Source organism: Tenrec ecaudatus, chromosome 2 (genome assembly GCF_050624435.1).
Source record: "Tenrec ecaudatus isolate mTenEca1 chromosome 2, mTenEca1.hap1, whole genome shotgun sequence".
In the NCBI taxonomy this organism is placed as follows: Eukaryota; Metazoa; Chordata; class Mammalia; order Afrosoricida; family Tenrecidae; genus Tenrec; species Tenrec ecaudatus.
Window position 1 is genome coordinate 73,694,755 of NC_134531.1, and position 22,526 is coordinate 73,717,280.

At 49.0% G+C, this 22,526-nt stretch overlaps 1 protein-coding gene and 1 non-coding gene across 3 annotated transcripts; both read right to left on the reverse strand.

Moving 5' to 3' along the window:
* Positions 1–5,880: 5,880 nt before the first annotated feature.
* Positions 5,881–22,036, reverse strand: ZBED3 (zinc finger BED-type containing 3). Of its 2 annotated transcripts, XM_075541198.1 has the most exons (4): positions 21,896–22,036; positions 17,220–17,324; positions 13,255–13,361; positions 5,881–10,708 (listed from the first exon to the last, which is right to left on the reverse strand). In XM_075541198.1, the coding sequence occupies exon 4, from the start codon at positions 10,691–10,693 to the stop codon at positions 10,019–10,021; it is 675 nt and encodes a 224-aa protein (XP_075397313.1). In that variant the 5' UTR covers positions 10,694–10,708; positions 13,255–13,361; positions 17,220–17,324; positions 21,896–22,036; the 3' UTR covers positions 5,881–10,018. The 2 variants fall into 2 exon arrangements, with proteins under 2 accessions (XP_075397313.1, XP_075397315.1); XM_075541200.1 differs by lacking the exon at positions 13,255–13,361.
* Positions 14,228–14,365, reverse strand: LOC142441687 (small nucleolar RNA SNORA47). Its single transcript, XR_012783041.1, has one exon. It is a non-coding gene; the product is annotated as a small nucleolar RNA SNORA47 (small nucleolar RNA).
* Positions 22,037–22,526: the final 490 nt, after the last annotated feature.

Sequence of the window (22,526 nt, forward strand, 5' to 3'; positions counted from 1 at the left end):
GGAGACCGAGTTAGGAATGGCATGCGGAGTGGGTTTTGTATCCCTTGAGAAATGAAGCCGCCTGGAAATGAGAAGATGGTCGACTAGGCCAATGCTGGCTCTCTGTGCCCCGGAGCGGTGCAGAGGAGCTACAGGAAGAACTAAGGAAAACTAGATTTGGATAAGTTTATATTGGCTCAGCAAGTCATCATGAAGGATTTGATAATTTAAAAATTTTTAATTTGATAGATCATTTCCTATTCTTTAAAAGTCATCATAGTAAGGTTTACAGAGCAGATCATCAGTTTCACATTCAGCAATTCAAACATGTTGTCTCAGCCCTCCTATTACACCCCCCGGCCTGGTCCACACTTATCCATCCCACTTGCCCCTCACGTTTCCCACATCATTGCTCGTCCTTGCCTAACCCTTTGAATTTTGTGACCCCTAGTCACACTTCAGGTCTGGAATCAAATTCCCTCCTGCAGTAAAACAGGCAACCATTTAAGATGCAAAGGGCAGCATCTACCTAGCACTTGACACTAGAACCAAAACACCAATCCATTACTGCTTTCCGATTCCTAGTGATCCTACAGGACAGAGTAGAACTGCCCCATTGGGTTTCCAAGACCATAGATCCTGATGGAAACAGACGGCCCCATCTTTCTCCGATGGTGTGTGGAAAATGTGGGCCTTTTGATGAGCAGACAGGCACTTAAGCACGGGGCCACCGGGGCTCCTCCTAGGCTCCCCACTACTCACAACCATCGAGGCCAGCCCCACTCACAGCAACACTACATAGGGGTTGAGGCTGTAAACCTCTATGGCAAGATACAGCCTCATCTTTTCTCCCACAGAGTACCTGGTGGTTTTGAACCACAGACACTGGTTAGCAGACCAACCCTACCCAACAGCATCACCCAGGGGTCTTTCCTATAGTCACCGCTGTGGTTATTTGGTGCCATCTAGTAGGTCTGACTTAATGACCCCATTCACCACAGAGTGAAACCCTGCCTAGTCCTGCCCTGTCATCACACTTGTCATGGTTACAGCCATTGTGTCAATTCATCCTGCCAATGGCCTTCCTCTTTGTCATCTTCTACTTTACTAAGCATAATGTTATTTATCCAAGGATTTGTCTCTCCCAATCACATGTCCAAAGTACATGAAATGGAGTCGCATCATCTTTGCTTCTAAGGAGCATTTTGATCATATTTCTTCCAAGACAGATTTGTTTGTCCTTCTGGTAGCCCCTGGGGATTTCAGTCATCTTCACCAGCACCGTAAGCAAATGCATCCCTTCGTCCTCAATCTCCATTATCACCATTCAACTTTCACACACACAGGAGGTGAATGACAACACCATGGCTTGGCTCAGACACGTGGGCAACAGCTTTGCCCTGTGCAATCAGTTGATTTCTTGACTGCTTTTTCTTTGAGTGTTGATTGTGGACACAAGTAAAATGAAATCCCGACAGCTTCAGTCTAGTCTCCATGTATCAAGATGCTGTCTCTTCATTGAGTTGTGAGGATTTGGGTCTTCTGTACATTGAGTTGCAATTCATACTGCAGGCTACAGTCGCTGATGTTCATCAGCGGGTGCTGACGTCCTCCTTGTTTTCAGCAAGCAGGGTGGTGTGGTCTGCATATTGCAGGTTGTTAATAAGCCTGCCTCCAATCCTGATGCCATGTTCTTCTTCATATAACCCAACTTCTGGGATTGTTTGTTCATCCTCCAGATTGAATAAGCATACTCAGAGCATAGTCCAGGCAATAGAGGTATTAAAGCCATCAAAAATAACCATTGTTGTCAAGTGGCTCCTGACTCTGAATAGGGATGCTCTATGGGTTTTCTTAGTTATAAGATTGCCAGGCCTTTACTCTGTGCTGCTGTTGGATGACTGAGCCAGCAAACTTTTTGAAACACTTAGGTACCTACTAGGGATAGAGTAGTGAACAAAAATGGGCGTAAGACAGATACGACTCCTTCACGGAGCTCACATTCCTTTCAGAAACGTGTGTGGAACCGAAAGGCCAAGTAGTGCTATGAAGGCTTCCAATTCATTCCAGAATTTCAAAGGTCTAAATTCCTCAGGAGTTGGCAATTTTTTTTTCTTCAAATGCCTTCTGACCTATTTTTAAGCCAATCCTTTTCCGGTGGAATCTTATAAACCTTTGCCTTCAAAATGATTTCCAGCTATGGTTTTGAGGATCTTGGATATTCAGACAATAGTAAGACCTTACCAGTTCCCCTCCTATTTGCAGATCTTCCTTTAATCACCTGACTAAAGTGACTCTGTAAGCTTGTGCATTTTTTAAAACCTCTGTATTGGGAGTTAGGTGAAGGTTTACAGAGATCATCAGTTTTACACTCAACCACAAATATACATTTTGTTTCACCTCATGCACTGCAATCCCCTCAAGAAACCATCCCTTACTGCTTGGCTTGCTCCTTGTGTCTTCCGCCTCTCTTTCCTCGCCCTTTGAGCTTTGTCCTTTGGAAAAGCTGCCCTTTTCGTCTGAAATATTTGACTATTCTAACACAGGAGAGAGTTCACTTCCAGATGTTCTCATCTGTAAGTCTGGTCTTTCATGTTTTCGACTTTCGGTTCACATTTTTCTCCCCCTTATCCTGGACCTTCTAAGGTGATTTTCTTCAGAGCAGTTGGTTATGGTACCATCTAGTTCTAGTTTCAGGGTGGTGAAGACAGAGGTTTTCAAGGTCCATTAGCCCTTTGGGTTGATCACTTCCACAGGACTTTAGATTTTCATTGCTCGTCTTCCCTCTAGCTCAGGAGAAGCCAATACTTGTACCTGAGATGGCTGCTCATGACCTTTAAAGACAGCAGTCACTAGTCACCCAATTAGGATGGTGAACATTTTCTTAATGAACTATGTTGCCATAGTGTCCACTGGGCATACACCTGCTTTTGTGATTTTACATAAAATACACACATGTGAAACTTTTTATTGGGATTGGGTGAAAGTTTCCTGAGCAAGCTGATTTTCTGTTTAATAGTTCGTACACATTTTTATTTGCATAACGCCGTATTGAAGAACAAAAAGAACGCAGCCCACATCAAGTCATCTTGGAAATTGGAGCTGATGAAGAACCGATAATCCATCCAAACTCATGCCATCGAGTCGATGCTGACTCAGAGACCCGATAGGACAGGGTCGAGCTGTCCCTGTGGGTTTCCAGACCGCAACTCCAACTCTTTACAGGAGGAGAAAGGTCCGCCTTTCTCCCACGGTGCCTGGTGGTGTTGAACTGCTGACATTGCAGTTAGCAGTCCAATGCTTGACCACTGTGCCACCCAGACTCCTTGATGAAGAACGTGGAGGCTGAGGAGCAGGCCTAGGTTGGGAAATGAATGAGTGGAGGCCATCAGTGCCTTCTGTGTGAGAATAATGTTTCTGAGATCTCTTCAGCCAGAAGCTGCCTTTCTGCACGTGTGCTCAAATGCCATGGCAGTTCATCGCTCGGGAAGCAGAGACTGTTTGGGAGAATTGGTGGACAATCATTAAATGTATTAAACATGTGACAAACTGCTTCTTAGCTTCCAATTACTGGTACACTTCAGGGGGCAGGAAGGGCACCGGCTCCTTCATCTGATCATTACTTTCCTTGACCAGAGGCTCAGGGGGATTTCTACTGAAAGAATAGTTTTCATTAGCATTTGATGTTTTTTCCTTCAAGCCTCAATTGATATAAAATCAGTTTTCAGAGAATGTCATCATTAAGATTTTCATAAAAGGAACCAGCTCCTGCTGTTGAAGTATGGAGTGGTTCCCAGTGCTACCTGCGTCGGGCACATCTCAAACCCAGACAGACAAGCTTTGCTCTAACCCGACCATGCTGCACCCACTTGCCTCTGATGCGAGTCCTCTTGCAGCCGAGTTCACGAGCCATGCAAACACCACAGTCACCACTTTGTTACAACCTCCCCCCATTACACAGAAATGCCAGTCCAGCGAATCCCCAGCCCCTTACACCAGGAATGGGCTCTTTTCGAAAGTCAAACTGATCCTGGAAAGGTGAGGATTCACCCCAACTGAAGGGTTTCTCCAAGAACATGTCCGAGGCTCCAAAGGCAGCTCGGCACAGGAGCCTCTCGGGAATAACTGCGGTCTTCCAAGGTCACTGACCCTGACGGGCAGGTCCTGTGATGAGCAGGTTCTGATGTATCTGTTTGTGAGGTTAGTGAGACATGCCCCTGTTCCAACTTCCTACCAACTCCGACACCAACCGTCGCTCCCACCGCGCTACTTTTCAGCGGACCTCAGTAATTCATTGCAATGGCCACACAGTGCCCAGAGGATATAATTATGGGGTTTATTAGGGAAGTTAAACCAAAATATCTCATTGCCATCGAATCAATTTTGACCCATAGCGACCCCGTAGGGCAGGGTAGAACTACCCTGTGGGTTTCCAAGACGGTGAATCTTGACAGGGGTACAAAGCCTCATTTTACTCCTGTGGAGGAGCTGGTGGGTTTGAACTGCAGACCTGGCAGTTAGCAGCCCAACTCGTAATTCACACCACCAGGTAGGTTACAATTCAAATGAGAAATGCTCAGGATACACATCAGGATATAGTCAGGGCAGTTACTTCTCTGCCATGCCCACAGCCAGGCATCTCTCCGGCCCTTCCTTAGCCTACTAGCAGGGCCTCTACGCTGCTCACGCAGTTTTACAAAGTTCTTTTAGGGCTGCTAATAAATGCTCACAGGACACATCACTCCATGATAACCCGCAGCTGAAGATGCTGTTTTTGCTCCACGGGTCAGCAAACCTAGCTCCCCAATTGTGTCTGGAGGCACCCCACTCCACAAAAGTTTACTATCTGAAAGTACTTATCTCCTTTTGCTCTATGAGGTGGGAAGTCCACTGCTCCGTCTCATGCCCTGGCTTCTAGTTCTGCTGCTGCTGTTGCTTCTACAGTGTCAACGCAGGCTCCTGGTTCAAGGAGGTGTAACTCGAAGAAGGGGTCCCAGGGTCCAAAGGACTCAGAATGCGTTGGACTTTTCTCTCTTGTTGGTGGTGAGCTCCCCCACCCCTTCTGCTTCACAGATGGCTCACTATAGAGCCAGCAGGCTGGCACTAACAATTAACCCTCTTAACAATCACTCACAACTGAATCCTATCAGCACCTTCTCCCCACCTTCTCTTATCCAAAGGTTACAGGGTGGGAGTTAAGAGATTATGGCTAGGAGAGCCATATTAAATAATTCGTTGCCCTGCAATTTCTAGATTTTTTTCCTGGAGGTGGGGATTATACTCGTCTTTGTGTGGATGTTTTGTGTAACTGACACAGATGAATGCCGATGGTAAAGCTTTTCTGCTTGCAAACTATCAATGACTCTACTTGTTTATGAGTTCTTGTGCTCGGCATAAAGAATTACGCCAACTCAAAAGGGTGTAATACAAAGTAAAATATCTGCCTTTCACACACACAGTTAGCACTCGGGTAACCTTCAGGACAGAAGGTCTCCTGACCACTCAGCTTCATACTCCTGCCAGCCATCTTCTCTGAGTGGTTTAGATGCTAACCCTGCGCTTTATTTTAATGCTTGTTTTGATTTTTCTTTTCCAGATTTAGATTTTACAGACAACTTATAAACTCATGTGGAAAAGGAACATTTTTATAATACTCAAGCGGGGGTAGTGATGGTGAAAACGATTTTCAGTTATGTAGAAATTACCAAAAATAAAGCTAAAGAAGGCATTAAAATATTCACAGGCAGGTGACAGGACTTGGGAGGATCTTGTCCTCCTTGTGTTTTTCCTAGAGTGACCTCATACCCTGTGGTTATTTGTATGATGGAATCTCAAAGTTTATGGAGCAATTTCATTTCATTTTTTCACACAAACTTGAAGTCACTTGTATAATGAGAGCAGTTTCACAAAATAGAAAAGGGTTTAAAAAAACCCAACTTTTTATTGTAACTTGGAAGATTTAGAGCAAATCCATTTTCCATTCAACAATTCATCCTCATGACCTTTCATACATAGTACCACTGATGGAAGAAATAACTTTCTTGATAATGATGTGCTCAAGTAGTTGGATTCAAACCAAATGGCTCATAACTGACACTTGTTAAATCTTTATTGACTAAACAGCTTAAAAAATTATAGTTTATGGGCTTTTTAAATTTTCTGTTTAAGAAATAACTTTCATATACTCAGAATTAGAATAAATGAAGAAATACATTAACTACAGAAAAGCCAGCTTGTAAAAAATCTGAGTCCTTTCAAAGCCTCAAATATGGAGCAAGGCACTGTGGGAGGCAGGAGTGCATGTTGTTCTATCCTTAGGGGCCAAGAGCATGGCCAGGTGAGCTCCGATCCTGTATCCTGTGCTACAGAGCCTGTTTTGAGGGTGACGAGACAGCGCTTGGAGGGTTCTGAGAAGGAACTGCCTGTACACGAGAGGAAAGATCAAAGATCGAGCTGCATGGAGCAAATCTGGCCGTAGCCTTACCTAATGGGTGGGGTTTTTCCATCCTCAAAGACAGAGGGTACCTTTCTTAAATGGCGGGCGGGTGAGAAGCCCCACAGAGGTGCCACGGCAAGGGCATGTAAGGAAGAACCAGGAGTCCCATTTGGCTGAAGCATATTTGGCACCAAGGTGGGGTGGTGGGTGCCTTGAATGTCAGGTGGCAAAGCTGAAGCTTGATTCGCCTTGGAGGGCTGTGGAGCCAGAAACTGGTCACCTCATTGTTGGTATATCAGGATGCTTCCTTTGGTTAATTGATTGGGAAAGATAAGGCTGAGGCCATCCATCTCAGGCAGGTGCTCAGTAGGGCCTGAGTTTTACAGGGGACAACTGAGGGAAAGGTGTAAAATTCTGTGGAAATAGATCCCCCAACAGCTTCCAAGCAGGGCTTCCAATCTCTCTGCCTCTCAGCAGCTGTGCGGCTGTGTGGACGTTACCTCCTCAGAGCCTATCACTCCATTAACAATACAGGCACAATAGTACCCGTCACAGGCTTGTTCTGCAGCATGTAATTATTCCTGTATTTAGCTTAGCACCGGGCACATAATCCTCAGTAAACGTGAATGTCCTTAATCCTCCCTGCCATCCAATCGCTTGTGACTCACAGTGACCCTGCAAGGCAGAACCAAGTTGCTGGTGGGTTCAAACTGCTGACTTTTTGGGGAGCAGCCCACCACCCACCCTAGCACGTCTCCTGGACCCCTTCCCGGTCCTAGAACTGGAGTTAGGAAGAAGGTGCCAGCTGTGAAGCCCGAGGAACGAGGGAAGTCAAAACCTCAGGAGGGAGCAGCTAAGACACCTGGAGGGAGACTGACGGGATTTGGATCCTGTACATGCTCCTGACCCCAGATGGGCACAGTATCCACACTGCCCCACGGAGCTGCTGAGAACAAAGGGAGAGAATATGTCAGTAACTAGCGCCAGGTTCCTAGTATGCACCCGTAGAGCTCCTGGGTGAGGCAGCACTTGTGACTGCGTTGATTTGCCCCTTCCACGCGTCAAGGAATATGTGCAGCTAGGGGTGGATGGGACCTGGGAGAATGCACGCTGGAGAAAATCCCATGATCAAGTTCATCTGTCACGTCCAGTTTTTCCACAAGCTTTTTGAAGGTCCCCCATACTTAGGACAACTGGCAGAATACATCTGCCAAGTGTTGAAAGTAGCCCGAGGAAGTGCTCAGACAGGTCCGAGATATAGAACATTCTGTACGCCAGTTCCCCGTGGCTCAACTATTCTAATGGGGTGTAAGTGTGGGCGATCGAGAAGCGTCAGTGGGGCGTCCCAGACTGTGGACAGGTGTCTGAGCCAGTCCGCAGTGGCAGAATGGAGCCCTGCCCGGTCCTGTGCCGCGCTCACCATTGTTGCTGGTGTTCTAGCACAAAAGAGGCTAAGGAGTTAAATCCAAAAGTAACCTATGAACCTTACATGGACTTTGTTTAAAATGAGATGAGAGGGAAAAAAGATGTTCTTAGAATAACGGGGCTTTTGACTCTATCAAGGAATCTACACTAGAGACTATTAAAGAATCATCTATATGTTTTGAGGTACAAGAATGGTCACTATGCAAATATTGACTACTCAGGGGCTTATGGGACATGCATGCATTCTAGGTGAAAGGAGAAACATGGCAAAGGTTAACACTTTTTCAATTTAGGAGACGCATATATATGGGGATTCACTTTTTCCCGGATGCTGGAAATGTTTCATTATGGTAAAAATTGGGAAAAGAGGGCTGAGGAAAAATGTTTGGGAACCAACTTACAGTAAGTACATCAGGAAGAGAGACTTTTTTTCTTTGGAGAAAAAGTAACCAAAGGAAGGGTTTCAACAAGGACGAGCCGGAGCAAGATGAAGGTGGAACACAACCTACTGTGTTACCTGGAGAGCGGTGGTTTCTTCAAAACCAAGGGGAAGGCGGAGCGGGTTCCACCTTTGTGGAAAACAGAAGTGATCCCCCATGATGTCCTCCCATAATACAGGCCAAACCTAAGGTGCTGTTTGCTAACCCATGGTCACTGTCTATACACTTGGGGGTCAACTGCTTAAAGGTATCTGCCTGAAGGTAGTCAGCCATCTACGGCAATCAGGCCCTATTGCCTGTCCCACCCGAAGTAGGGCCCACTCCCTTCTGAGAAGGATAATGGACTGTTCTCCAGGAGAGCCCAGACACCGAAGGTCAAGCCAACTCAGGGATGACCAAGGTCAGGCTGTCATCTCGACTCTAGAGCCCACTTATCTTGTTACCTGTACCCCTTCCATCACATTTATGCCTATTATACAACCCTTCCTGTTATGCATGTGGTTACCTGTAATTAGGGGAACTGGTATGCCCCTAGAGTGTATATGAGCCTTGATTGGAAGTATATTTGCTATCTCTGTGAGGATCTGGCTCCTGAAACCAAGGGGGTCCTGGAGGTGAGCATTTGCATGTTTATCTTGTCTAATGTCTCTTTACTTTTACCCTTCAATTACACAAGCTGCCCCTTACACCTGATTGCAGAGCAGGGAGTTAGTGAAATGGGAAGCCTATGTAGGCAGTGAAGGCTCCGTGACCTTCTTGATGTGCCGCTGGAAGTACCCGGTTGTGAGGCTTTCTTTTCAGAGCAGGGAAGGAGAGGGCGATGGCTAAGAGTGAGGGAAGCCAGGGAGCCGAAGGGGCAGGGAACTCCCTCGTGGAGCTGCACAGGTAGGAGAGGGGAAGAGATGGCCTTGGAGGGGAAGAGTGCTTTCTCCTTTAGCCGCCAGTGAGAACTGCTGATAGACAGGAAAGGACTGCATCTTCCCAGCAACCGTCCAGGAAGGAGTCAGAGGTGGGAGACAAGGAGGGGCGTGGGGCCATGTAACCATGGCCACCTTAGGCTCCGGAATAGGAATGAAGATGGCCAGTATGCCTGCTGCTTGCGAAAGGAATTCTTCCCAAGTCTGCTGAGAGAGAGAGAGAGAGAGAGAGAGAAGAGAAAAGAGAAGAGAAGAGAAGAGAAGAGAAGAGAAGAGAAGAGAAGAGAAGAGAAGAGAAGAGAAGAGAGAGAAAGAGAAAGAGGGGGAGGAAGAGAAATGGTGATGATGACGATGATGGTAGAGTGTTGCCCCTCCAGAACTTGGTGCAGCACACACATTAGGCAATAGGAAATTTTAAAAATATTGTTTGCGGGGGAGGGTAAATTTCCAGACCCAAGTTTGTCCTCAGGTGGCCAGCATCCTCCCCTGGGGGGCTGATTTGACTGGCATTGAGGCATATGGCAGGGTATGTCTTTGGTCTGTAAGGTAGCTCTGTGCTTCAAAAGTATCAAGTGCCAGGTTCTGGGCCCTGGGTGCTCATGGGGGCAGGGGAGGGGATTCCCAAAGGCAGTGGCAAGTGTTGCCCTGGCGCGCCACTCCACATCCCCATCCCCAAGTATGCCCACCGACCCGCCGCCACCCAAGGAGGCCGCGGGGGGCTGGGCTGGGGGGCCAGGCAGGTGACCAGAGGAACGTTCCCAATTCGGCCCGGTCGGAGTGCGGAGGAGCGGGAGCGAGGCTCGGCCGGCTGCGCGGAGACGCTACAGGGCCTTTGTTATGATGTGGTCGTCCCTCTCTCGGTCCCGCTCCTCTTTGAGGGCGGTCGGCTGCGGGGCCGCGGCCAGGCCCGCGGCGCCTTCCCGGGGGCCCCCGCCCCGCAGCCGGGGCCACTCCCGCAGCAGCGCCTCCCGCTCGGCCCGCAGCGCCCGCCGCGCCTGGGCCACGGCGCGCTCCTCCTCCTGCAGCGCCCGCCGCCGCCGCTCCAGGGCGCGCTCGCCCTGCTCCACGGCCGCCTCGCGCCGCTCCAGCTCCCGCTCCCGCCGGCTGGCGCGGAAGGCCAGCGCGCCCATCTGCTCCAGGAGGCGCGCCCAGTCGCCCTCGGCCGTGGCCGTGGCCGCGGGCGGCGCGCCGGCGGCGGCGGGCGGCTCGTGGCGGGCGGCGCTCTTCTCCAGCTCCCGCTGGTGCGCGGTCTTCAGGTGCTTCCACAGCGCCGGGGTCCCCGCGTGGAAGCCCGGGCTGCACCTCACCTGCTCTCCGCACAGCCGGCAGGTGGCCCAGTGGCCCGACGAGTGCCCGGGCCGTGCGGGCGCCAGGTGGAAGTAGCCCCAGGCCTCCGAGTACGGCGCCCCCAGGCGGCCGGGAGGCGCAGAGGCCTGGGTTGCAGCAGCATCTGGCCCGCAGCTCTCCTCCATGCTCACCACCAGCTCCTCACTCATGCTTTCTGCAGGTCTCTATGGGGGGGAAGAGAAACGTGTATGTATGCATTATGTATACACCCACACACACACACACACCACCACCACACCAACGTGTAATCGCTACACTACAGGGCTCCTTCTATGATTATAGTTAGCCTGAAAAAGAAACCTTTATTATTACAGATACAAACTCTTCTGCTAACTTCAGTAGATGCCTGCCTGGGTGTCTTTCTCTTACTATCCTGTAAGCTGATTTCTGAGAAAGAAAAACATTTCTATATTAATGTATAGTCCTTCCTATACTTGAAATTATTTTCTAAATTGGATCTCCCTCCCTGGGGACCTAGAGGTTAGGATTTGGTACTCTTTCAATTGGGTCCCCAGTTAATAAGTAATTTACACTGAAAATGGGAAACTCCTTGAATGGAAGAACTATCTAACTAAGCACTCACTTAAGCACATCTATAGATGCGATACTTTCAATCTCATTCTTGGCATTTAGTAGCTTTTCCTCCCTAGGAACTATTTTTTGGTTTCAGAAGTATTTTTAAATGCACAAAAGCAGAGGGAGACTAGCCAGTCACGGAACGGATCACAATACTGCTGATAACGTTAGAATATGACTGTTTCTGGGCATCTTCATCTTTTAAAAATCAAGAGTGAAGTCCTCCTCTCCCTTGTATTATAAGATTATTTTCCTGTCAGTAAATAGTTGCATCACTGTTAAATAAAAGTCTATTTCAGGAGTCCCGGTGGTGCCATGGATTAAACGGATTCAACAGCAGTGGATTTGGCTTGCTTTTCTTTTCTCCTCAGAGTAAGTGAGGTTCCCTTTCGTATTCTTCCTTGGAAATTTCAGAATATCACACTTTGGACAGGATTAGGAAATAAACTTCAGAAAACGAAGCGTTGCTTCTTTAAGTTTAGGGGTAGAAAGCCCAAGAGTAAATGCTTTTAAAAACACAGTCAATGACTGGACTTGCTTTCTAGGGGAAAATATCTTTGATTTTGATGATGATAAACAATGAATTTAGGAGAAAATTAGCACCAAAAGTCATCATTGATACAATTGCTAAAGACAGATGGGCGCATAAACAAATGTGGTGAAGAAAGCTGATGGTGCCCAGCTTTCAAAAGATATAGCGTCTGGGGCCTTAAAGGCTTGAAGGTAAACAAGCAGCCATCTAGCTCAGGAGCAACAAAGCCCACGTGGAAGGAGCACACCAGCTTGTGCATTCACGAGGTGTTGAAGGGATCAGGTATCAGGCATCATCAGAACAAAAAAATCTTACCATAGTGAATGAAGGGGGCAGTACAGAGTAAAGACCCAAAGCCCTTTTGTAGGCCACTGGAGATCCCCTTGCAGAGGGGTCTCAGGGAGGAGATGAGCCAGACTGGGTGCAATGTAGCAACAATGAAAAATACAACTTTCCTCTAGTTCCTAAATGCTTCCTCCCCACCCCACACTGACTATCATGATCTGAATTCTACCTTGCAAGTCTGGCTAGACCAGAGGATGGACACTGGTGCAGATAGGAACCAGAAACACAGGGAATCCAGGGCAGATGATCCCTTCAGGACCAGTGGTGAGAGTGGCAATGCTGGGAAGGCAGAGGGAGGTAGGTTGGAAGGGGGGAGCCGATTACAAGGATCTACATGTGACCTCCTCCCTGGGGGGGACAGACAACAGAAAAGTGGGAGGAGGGAGATGTCTGACAGGGCAAGATATGACAAAATAATAATTTATAAATGATCAAGGGTTCATCAGGGGGGAGCAGGGAGTGAGGCGGAAAAAGTGAGGACCTGATGCCTGGGGCTTAAGTGGAGAGCAAATGTTTTGAGAATGATGAGGGCAATGAATGTGCAAATGTGCTTTACACAATTGATGCATGTATGGATTGTGATAAGAGTTGTATGAGACCCTAATAAAACTATTTTAAAAAATTAAAAATTAAAAAAAAATTGTAGAAAGTATGCAGACTTGGGAAATAAATCTTTCTAAGCTTTTACCTTTAAGTTAAATGGGGGCTCACTTTCCGAGGGCCTGGGAGGTCCCTGTCATTGCCTCCAACTGAGTCACCTGGAGCAGAAATCCTGTGCTGTCTTCTCTGAGCAACATAGAACCAGCAGCAGTGCTAGGAGCAAATTCAGGGGGCAGGCCAGAAGAAAACCCCTTCCCTCACTCAGTCTGAAGCACTAGAATACTAGAGCTTAACTAGACTCTAAACGCTTAAATACCAGACTACTTACAATACTAGAAATACTAACAAGTGCCTTGATCGCCTTATCAATGTCCTCAATGTTTCACAGGCTTATGAGTCATCAAATAAATATTATTATGCTCCCCTACCCTCTATCTCAGCTAAATGTCGTCTTCTAGATATCTGCAAATGGAGCCCTGGTGATATGGTGGGTTAGGTATCTATCTGGCTGCTAACCACGAGGTCAGTGGTTCAAACCCACCAGGGGCTCCTCAGGACAAGGATGAGGCTGTCTGCTCCAGGGAAGATTTGCGATCTCAGTTCTATGATGTGTAGTCCTGGAGCCCCTATCTGGGATTGTTATCAGTCAAAACTGACCTGATGGCAGTGGGCTCCCCTGTCTGCAAAGGAGTCCCGGCAATCAACAGTTAAGTATTCAGCTGCTCATCCAAAGGGTCAACAGTTTGAAGCCAGCAGCAGCAGCCCTGTGGGAGAAAAGACCCAGCGGATCGCTTCAGTAAGATGAGAGCGTAGATGACCCTATGGAAACCCTGCTCTGTCCCCGAGGGTTGCCAGGAGTTGGAACTGGCTTGACGACACGACACACGACAGCAGCACCGATTTGCAAGACACAAAGCTTGGTCATATCTTCAATGAAGGAAGAAAGTGACAAAAGGGTAATAGCGTCTTATGCGTTCGGTATCCAACAAGAAGAGGGATCTCAGTGCAATGCAATGACCAGCACTCCAGTCTCTCCCATCAGGAAACAAATTTTTGTGGCAATAACCTGGTAAAGAAGGAAGGGACTGAAAAAGGAGAAGTTTGCTGTTGAGGAAGCATGTTTACCAAGGACCAACTGTGTGAGTCTAGACAACTCTGCCGGCTTCTGCAAGCTCTCCTGAGAACCTGTTTTGAGGTATAAGTCAAGACCCAGCTTGGAGCACAACCCACCGTGAGATGGCCAGTACCCACTCATATGGTCAGGGTTTGAACCACAGCAGCAGAACTGAGAAGGTTCTCGATTCGCTCCGGGAATGACTGGAAACAAAGAGGGGCAGTCTGTCTGGCTTGCTGTGGGCACCTACATCACAAGGAGGGTCCAGTTGTCCGAGAAGGCCATCATGTTTGGCAAAGGAGAGGGTCAGAGAAAATGAGGGCAACGCTTCACAAGATGGATCGATACTCGGGCTCCAGCAAGGGGCTCTCACACAGGGAGGGTTGTGAAGATGGTGCAGGAGGGGAAAGGTTTTGCTCCGGTATCTGCAGGACCACGAGTTGGAACTGATTGGACTGCAACTAACAATTCACAACCACAACCACTGCCTTTGTCACACAGTGCAACAACAGCAGCACAATGTTGGCCAGCATGGCACTGCCCCTCTGAAGGTGGCAGAGGGGCATCCTCTGCCCTGGCGACCCTTCACTTTCGGAGGCCTTAACCAGTCGATGGCAGCATGGTACAGAGCCGCCTCACCTTCTCAGTCCTCCAGTCCTCAGTGTTCCCGATCCAAAGTGGGACCGGCAGCCTTGGCCCCAGGTCCCACCCGTCTGCTAGCTCCACTCAGCTCTTAGGCCGCATTCCTTCCTGCAGTTCAGGGGCAGGGAGAGAAGGCTTCGGTGACTCCTGGTCTTCAGCCACAATGGCAATAGACAAAGAGCTCTTACAAACCAACTCGACAAAGGCAGACAACTCGTTAGGAAAACGGGCAAGAAACAGGAAGACGCAAGTCAACTAAGGCGCCCTGGTGTAGTGGTTACTTGTGGAGCTGCGATCCTCAGAGTTAGCAGTTTGAAACCACCAACCGCACCAAGACCCTGTCTTAGAGGGTCGCTATGAGTCAGCATCGACTTGAAAGCAGTGAGGCCATGGAAGAAGCACACCAGCCTGTGTGATCCTGAGGTGTCGAAGGGATCAGGTATCAGGCATCATCAGAAAAAAAAAAAATCTTACCATAGTGAATGAAGGGGGAAGTGCAGACTGGAGACCCAAAGCCCATTTGTCGGCCACTGGAGATCCCCTCACAAAGGGGTTTAGGGGAGGAGATGAGTCAGTCAGGGTGCAACGTAGCACTGATGAAGAATACAGCTTTCCTCTAGTTCCTAAATGCTTCCTCCCCCAACTAACATGATCCGAATTCTACCTGGCAAGTCTGGATAGAGCAGAGGATGTACACTGGTGCAGATAGGAGCTGGAGGCACAGGGAATCCAGGGCGGATGATCCCTTCAGGACCAGGGGTGTGAGGGGTGATACTGGGAGGGTAGAGGGAGAGGGGGGTTGGAAAGAGGGAACCGATTACAAGGATCTACATGTGACTTCCTCCCTGGGAGATGGACAACAGAAACGGGGATGAAGGGAGATGCCGGACAGGGCAAGATATGACAAAATAATAATTTATAAATTATCAAGGTCTCATGAGGGAGGGGGGAGCGGGGAAGAAGGGGAAAAAAGAGGACTTGATACACAGGGCTTAAGTGGAGAGCAAATGCATTGAAAATGATGAGGCAAAGAATGTACAGATGTGCTTTATACAATTGATGTATGTATGGATCGTGGTAAGAGTTGTATGAGTCCCTAATAAAATGTTTAAAAACAAAACAAACTTGAACAAAGAACAAAGGCAAACAGCCAGGAAATGCAGAAGCTCCGCAGCATCCCTCAGACCCGGGGGACGCTGTGAAAGTGGCAGGGCCTCACGGACAGCCAGCACACTCACAAATACGAAGCCCTAGCAGCAAATGAGAGGGGACGCAGAGGAAAAGGTCCGCGCACACGTGACCAGGAAAGGCGTGTGAAGGGTCTCAGCTTCTTAGGAAAGCCACGTGGCAAATTCCATTCATTTAAATGCGTATAATCAGCGGTTCCACTCCTGGGGAGCTGTTTTGTTTAACTGGAAGTGCCAATACGTGGTCACGTGGAGCATTGCTGTGCGGTGCGCCCCAGTCGGTCTGGCTCACCGTGACCCTGCATACAAGAGTGAAACCCTGCCTGGCCCTGTACCTCCCTCACAATGGTTCTTACAGTTAAGTCCAATGTGGCACCTTCTGCCAGTCCATCTTGTCTGGGGCTCGGGTGGCATAATGGCTTCAAGGTCAGTAGTTCGAACCCCCAGCCGCTCCTTGGAAGCGGAAGCCGCTCCTTGGAAGCTTTCCGCTCCTGTGCATAACTACGGGAAACCCACAAAGGCTGAACGACCCTGCCCGGAATCATCCGGATGACAACGAGTCACATGTATTAGGACATTCAAGCAGTACCTAGACTGGCAGGATCCCTCGTGGCACGGATTATGCTTTGGGCTGCTAACTGGGAGGTCAGGAGTTAGAGACCACCATCTGCTCTGTGGGAGAAAGATGAGGCTTTCCACTCCCGTAAGGATTTAGTTTCAGAAACCCACAGGGGCATTTCCACCCTGTCCCATAGGGTCATTATGAGTTGGAATCAACTCGATGGCAGCACGTTTTTTTACGTCAAATGGCAGATTACTGGAAATGGGGGAATGCCTCTCAGCAGGGGAATGGCCAAGTCCTAGCATGTGTCCACGCTCGGGACCATTATGCAGCCACGAAGAGGCTGCAATAGAGCCCTGCCACTTGACCTCGAGTGGTTTTGGAGGAACCGCTGAGCAGAAGCGATGTGGAGAGGTGTGCACAGGATGATCTCCTTAGTAAGAGTGGATGTGCAGACTGGCGTCGGACAGCTAGCTGTGAATGAAACAAGGAAGGAGGCAGTCCGGGTTAAGAGGGTAATAGATGATGTGAATGGAAAGAGAAGAGAAAGAAGAAAACTGAAAGTAAGGAACAGTATTAGGAAAGCATGCATGGGATCAGGTGTGGGTTTAGGTTAGAATATGTGTCTGTCAGTATCTCTATATACATTTTTTAAGGCTCCCTGATTGGTAATGCTGCAGAGAAGCAATAGGCTACTAACCACAAGGTCGATGGTTTGAACCCACCAGTCACCCCCAGGAAGAAAGATGAGGCTGTCTGGTCTCATAAAGGTCTGCAGTCTGGGAAACCCTACACAGGGACACTGAGAGTTGGATGAGACTCAATGGCAGTGGGTTTGGTTTATATCTAAATTGTAAAGAAGAACACTCCTTGTGAGCTCAGACAGGTCTACTCCAGGTCCACTTTTACTATGGAGGCTGGGGAGGTTGGGGTGGGGGGAGTCCCATGAGGAAAGCCATTACTGGCCCTAGGAGCTTGGCATTCAAGCGAGCTACCAAGGGGCCCTTAGGGAAACCTAGAGGGTGGGGTAGTTCGGTATCAAGGGGTTTGCTGTGCCCTGCTCAAGCCAGGACTTTCTATATTGACGGAGACAGAGGGCCCATGGGTGCTGACTCACCTCATTCCTCAGTCAGCACTAGACAGGCTCTCACGGAAGGCTGTGCTGAACGAGCCCCAGGCTATGTGTCTTCTCTCCTGCTCACCCGTGTCTCAATCGCCCCATCTGTAGAGGGAAATGAGAAGATGTTCTTCCTCTGAACAGGTGGCTGAAATCAGCTAATGCAAACGATCTCACCCCTGGGCTCCCCAGCGCTGTATAAATGCAAAGTACGATCAAATAGGAAGCACCCGGGCCTGCTGCTCAAACAGGCCCACCCGAAGATTTCTGTGGCTAAAGAGCAGCGTTACATTTCTCCTTGGCAGTTCCATGATTCAGGACTCCAGACAAGTTGAGCTGGACGGAGGCCCATTGGGGACTTCTGAATGCAAAACAAAACAATTACAGGTCTATTTCTTCCTCCCCAGGTTTATTTTCACTTCCTAACTTGATCCTGATGCAAAACAAGTTTGCTCATCCTTCAAGAAGGAGAGTTGGGGCGGCCTGGTTAGCTGGGACCCTGTGATGTGGTTTTCTCTTGCACCAAAGACAATACAAACACACCCGTTAGCTGCAGGTTAGCTAATAAAGAACATGGAAAAATCCAAGCTTCCTGAGTTTCTTCTTAAACCCTTCTGACTTCACCAGGGGTGGAAATGAGATCCTTTTGCTCACATGTCTTCATGTCACCCCGTCTTTCACTCCAGTGTTCTCAGTGCCTGCCCTCAGAGGGCTCACAGTTTGTCTAGCTTCAATGGGGGGAAAAGATGCTTCCCATAAGGGTGATTTTAAGAAGAAAACGCACAGCAAAGCCCAGAGCTGTGAGATCACTATGAATCAATCCCAGCTCCTGGGGACCCCGGCTGTCAGAGTAGAACTCTGCTCCATAGAATCTTGAAAGGCTGATTTTTTTGAAAAAGTAGATCACCAGGCTTTTCTTCCACGGTACTTTGAGTAGCTGCACACAACCATTGGTGCCACACACCCGGCTACAACGTGAGGTCCGCGTGCACGCTTTTGGGTGAATTCTAGCACAGGTGTCTACAACGGGGAAGGGTCCAGCAAAGGGGAAACTCCTTGACACTGAGGCGTGGGGGCCTCACGTACACATTTGTCACTGCTCTCGGCGCGTGTCCGTAGGGCACTCCTGCTTCAGCGCCTCTTTCCTGTTCCGCAACACAGGACAAGAGTTGGAGTAGAATAAATCAGGTTCTAATCTTTTAATCATAACACTTGGCTCCCAAGTCATTGTCTATTTAAAAAAATCATTTTATTGGGGGCTCTTATAGCTCTTATAACATTCTATACGGGTACCTCTGTATTTGAACCTCTACCTGAATAGCGCCTCATTCCTCAACCATATCTCCGTGAGCAGCCACGGAGAGGATAAAGGGATGGAAACCTGCTTGAGTAACGCCTACAACAGTGAAGCGTTTGGCTGGGCCGGCAAGGATGGTGTTTGAAACCCAGCCAGTGGCTCCGTGGCGGAAAGACCGGGCGCTCTGCCCTCACAAACATTACAACCCGGACACCCTGTGGCACAGTTCAGCTCTGTCACGTGCTGGAGGTAGGCAGCATTCGAGTAGGTTCCGACTCACAGGATGGTCTGTACAACAGAACAAAACGCCGTCCTGTCCCGCCCCAGCCTCCCCAGGGCTTTGTGCCCACTGCTTGCAGCCACTGTGTCCCGCCAGCTCGTCAAGGGGCTGCAAGTCCGAATCCACAGGAGGGCATCCCCCAACCCCTCACATGTGAAAAACAGCAGACAGCGCTGAAGACCACCTGACCAGCTAAAATTTTCAGGAGAGAATAACCGAGGAATTAGTTTTATGGATTCCCCCATATCACTTGAAAAACAAACAGGAGAGGTTTTATACCAATATGAATTGGTTGAACCTGGAACTTAGGTGAAAAACTCACACAGCCTTGTGAGGAGACCATTAATAAAAAAGAAAAATGTTTTTATTGGTGTCATCCTCCAGTGACTTCAATTATAGGGGAATATATTCATTAAGACAAATAATTAGCTAGGACAACTGAAGTGTCAAGGAAATCACAATTCATTCATCTGTCATTGGTTCATCTCTGTTGAAAAATTACTAGTTCGGGGCCATGTAGTCATCTATTTATAAGCAGATCCAATTACACAAATCAGACAATTAGACCAATGGTCTGGATTACCACTGAAGGCTGAGCTGAAGTTACAGGTAAGATGTTTTCGAATTGGAAAATGTGGACGTGGGTGCCCATGGAGGCTCCCTGGTGTTGTAGTGGTTATGAGTTAGGCTGCAATTGCAATGGTGGGCAGTTCGAAACCACCAGAAGTTCCAGGGGAGAAGGCCTGGGCAGTTACAGTCTGGAAAACCCACAGCAGGTTGCTAAGGATCAGCAGTCGCTGACGGCAGCAAGTTTTTGGGTGTCCATGAGCCCTGGTGGCATAGTGATTATGTATCGGGCTGGTAACTGCAAGGTCAGCAGTTCGAAACCCCCAGCTGCTCGTCAGGAGGAAGATAGGACTTTCTATTCCAGTAAACAGTTACAGTCCCGGAAACTCATAGGACCACAGGGCAGTTCTACCCTGTCCTATAGGGTTGCTATATGGCAACAGCAACCTCACGGCAGTGAGTTTTGTTTTATTTTGTTTGGGGGGGGGCAGGGGGGATTGGGCACACATACCTAGGCACATATGCTGGTTACAGGTGCCCACCAGTCTCAGGGAAGAACTTTAGAAAAAGGTTATAGGTGAATGACATGTGACTGTAAGAAATTTATTGGACCTACAGCCAAATTAGCTGGTGAGTTAGAGAAGTTCCCTAAAGCCCCACTCACTCTCTGCCATCAAGTCATGGCGACCCCAGAGCAGCGGTTCTCCACCGTCCTCATGCCACGACCCTTTAACACACTGCCTCATGCTGTGGTGACCCCAACCCAAAAGAAATGATTTTCGTAACTGTCGTAACTTCCTAACTGTCATTTTGCTACTGTTATGAATCATCATGTAAATATCTGATATGCAGGATGAATTTTCATTGTTACAGACTGAACATAATTAAACATAATTAAAGCATAGCGATTAATCACAAAACAATATGTAATTATATATTGTGAAATATTTATGTGCTTTCCGATGGTCTTAGGTGACCCCTGTGAAAGGGTCGTTTGACCCCCAACGAGGGTGGAGACCCACAGGTGGAGAACAGATGTCCTATAGGGTGGGGTAAAACTGCCACAGTGGGTTTCTGACACTATAACTCTTCATGGGGGTGGAAAGCCTGATCTTTCTCCCTTGCAGCTGGCTGGTTTTAAGCTGGTGGTCTTGCAGACCCCAACCATCTTCCTAACCACTACATGCTCAGGGCTCTCGAAAGCCACCCCACCAATAGCTTAACAAATGAAAACAGTAAAGCACTCGGCCGAAGCAATGTGGACCTTGGTTTCAGGTCTGAATCACTACTGAGTGCATAGATAGGTCCCTGTGTCTTATAACCTGCAAATCTACTACAAATCAGTGAGATTTAAAGCCGCCATAAACTGAAGCCCTTTGTAACTCACAAGTTGTTTCCTTAATTAAAAATCACTTCCTGCATTTTGTTTTCATAATCTTTGCAAGTGAACTTTTTCTTGCCAGTTGCCTCCAGCAAATTTGTTGACCTCAGAAGGTCAAAATGTAAAGCAAGCATTACTTAAAAGCACACAAAAGAATTACCCTGATTCGGTCCATGGGTGAAGTGACTTCCACAAATGCCAGACCGTCCCTAATTAGAAGGTTAAATGGCGACGGGTATTTATTTCTTCCTCTCAAGGAAGGAAAAGTAACGCTGCTCGCTTGGTAAGCTGCGGGCATTTTGTTCGTGGACGTTATTAAAGCAAGTTGCCCTGTTTAACTTGCAGGCTTTCCCAAAGTGGGGGACATGGCCTCCGGGTGAGGGGCGCTGGAATGACGGGGGGGGGGGGGCTGCAAAAAAAGATAGCTACACTTTATCTTGAACTGTGGGCTATGGTACAAAAATTTTTCATTGCCAGGGGGGCACGCATAATGTTTGTTTCCAGTTAGGTGACCAGACGTCCCGCTTTTGGCGGGACAGTCTGGATTTTTAACAAATTTTCCCGCGTCCCGCGGCGTTTTTTAAAAAGTCCTGATTTTTGGAAAGAATGCACAAGTTAGAGTGTACGGTTTTCGGGTGTCCCGCTTTACCAAGGTTAAAATTTAAGGGGGCGGTAAGCCAAGTAAGTTTGCGAACCTGTATGCTCCACAGGCACCAAAGAGTCCATTGTTTGAGCGCCATCGATTCAGGAGGGGCTCTAGAGGGAGCATCTGGCAGCTCCCCCCCGCCCCCCAGACAGAAAAGTCCCAAGGAAAGAAAGAGTGCAGGCAGGGCACCCAATTGTCTCTGCATGGTACAAAGTCAGCCTGCAAGAAGCCAATGTTGATCAGTGGGGAGCCAGAAAGGGACGACCTTGATCTTTCTTTCCGAAAACCAGCCCCCCTCCCCGCCTTTCTCCCGGGGAGACTTGGGCCTTTTCGCCGAACCTCTGGGCCGGGTTAGCGGAGGCGGAACCGCCGCGCAGCCCGGGCGAAGGCCGGCTCTGCGGGGGCGAAACCAGGGCTCTGAGCGCGACCGGGTCCGGGGTCCAGGGCGGCCGGGCCGGGCCCGCCCCGGGCTCCCGCCCCCCGCCCCCCGGCGGCGCACACTCACCGCAGGAGCTCCGCAGAGTGGCGGGGGCCCCAGGCTGGGGGCGAGTGGGCGACGGCGGAGCCCCCCGGGGTCCCTCGCAGACATCTTGTCTTTGCACGGACGCCTCCGTGCTTCCCCCTTAAAGACGCAGCACTCCATTTGCCAGGCGGTCACGTAGGCCACGTGCTTGCAAAAGGGGGTGTGTGTGTGTGGGGGGCGGGGCACACTCCTAACCCACCCAGCACCAACAGGAGCACACCCGGGCTTGCCAGGCTCCAAGTGATGCCTCAGCTGAAGGATGCCGCGGGAACCTTCCAAGCCCCAGCTCCTGGGTGCCGAGGCGCAGTTGGGAACCTTTCCGTTTCCAGGTGTGTGATGTCGCAAGTTGTTGACAAGTAAAGATTCCCGGAATCAAGGTGTGGAGAGATACAGGAAGCCCCCGCGGGCGGCCTCCAAAAGGTAGAAACTGCAGCATGGTGTCCCAGTAACTCTGGGATGAAGCCGGGGGTGGGGGGGGGCAAGAAATACCACCCGCACCCCAGTGACTGGCAGCCCAGGGACCTGATCTCAAGCAGATGGCAGATGCGCTGGGCCCGTCCCAGCGTGGGAGACCAGCTTTTATCTGGGACAACTCACTGATGTAAACCAGAGG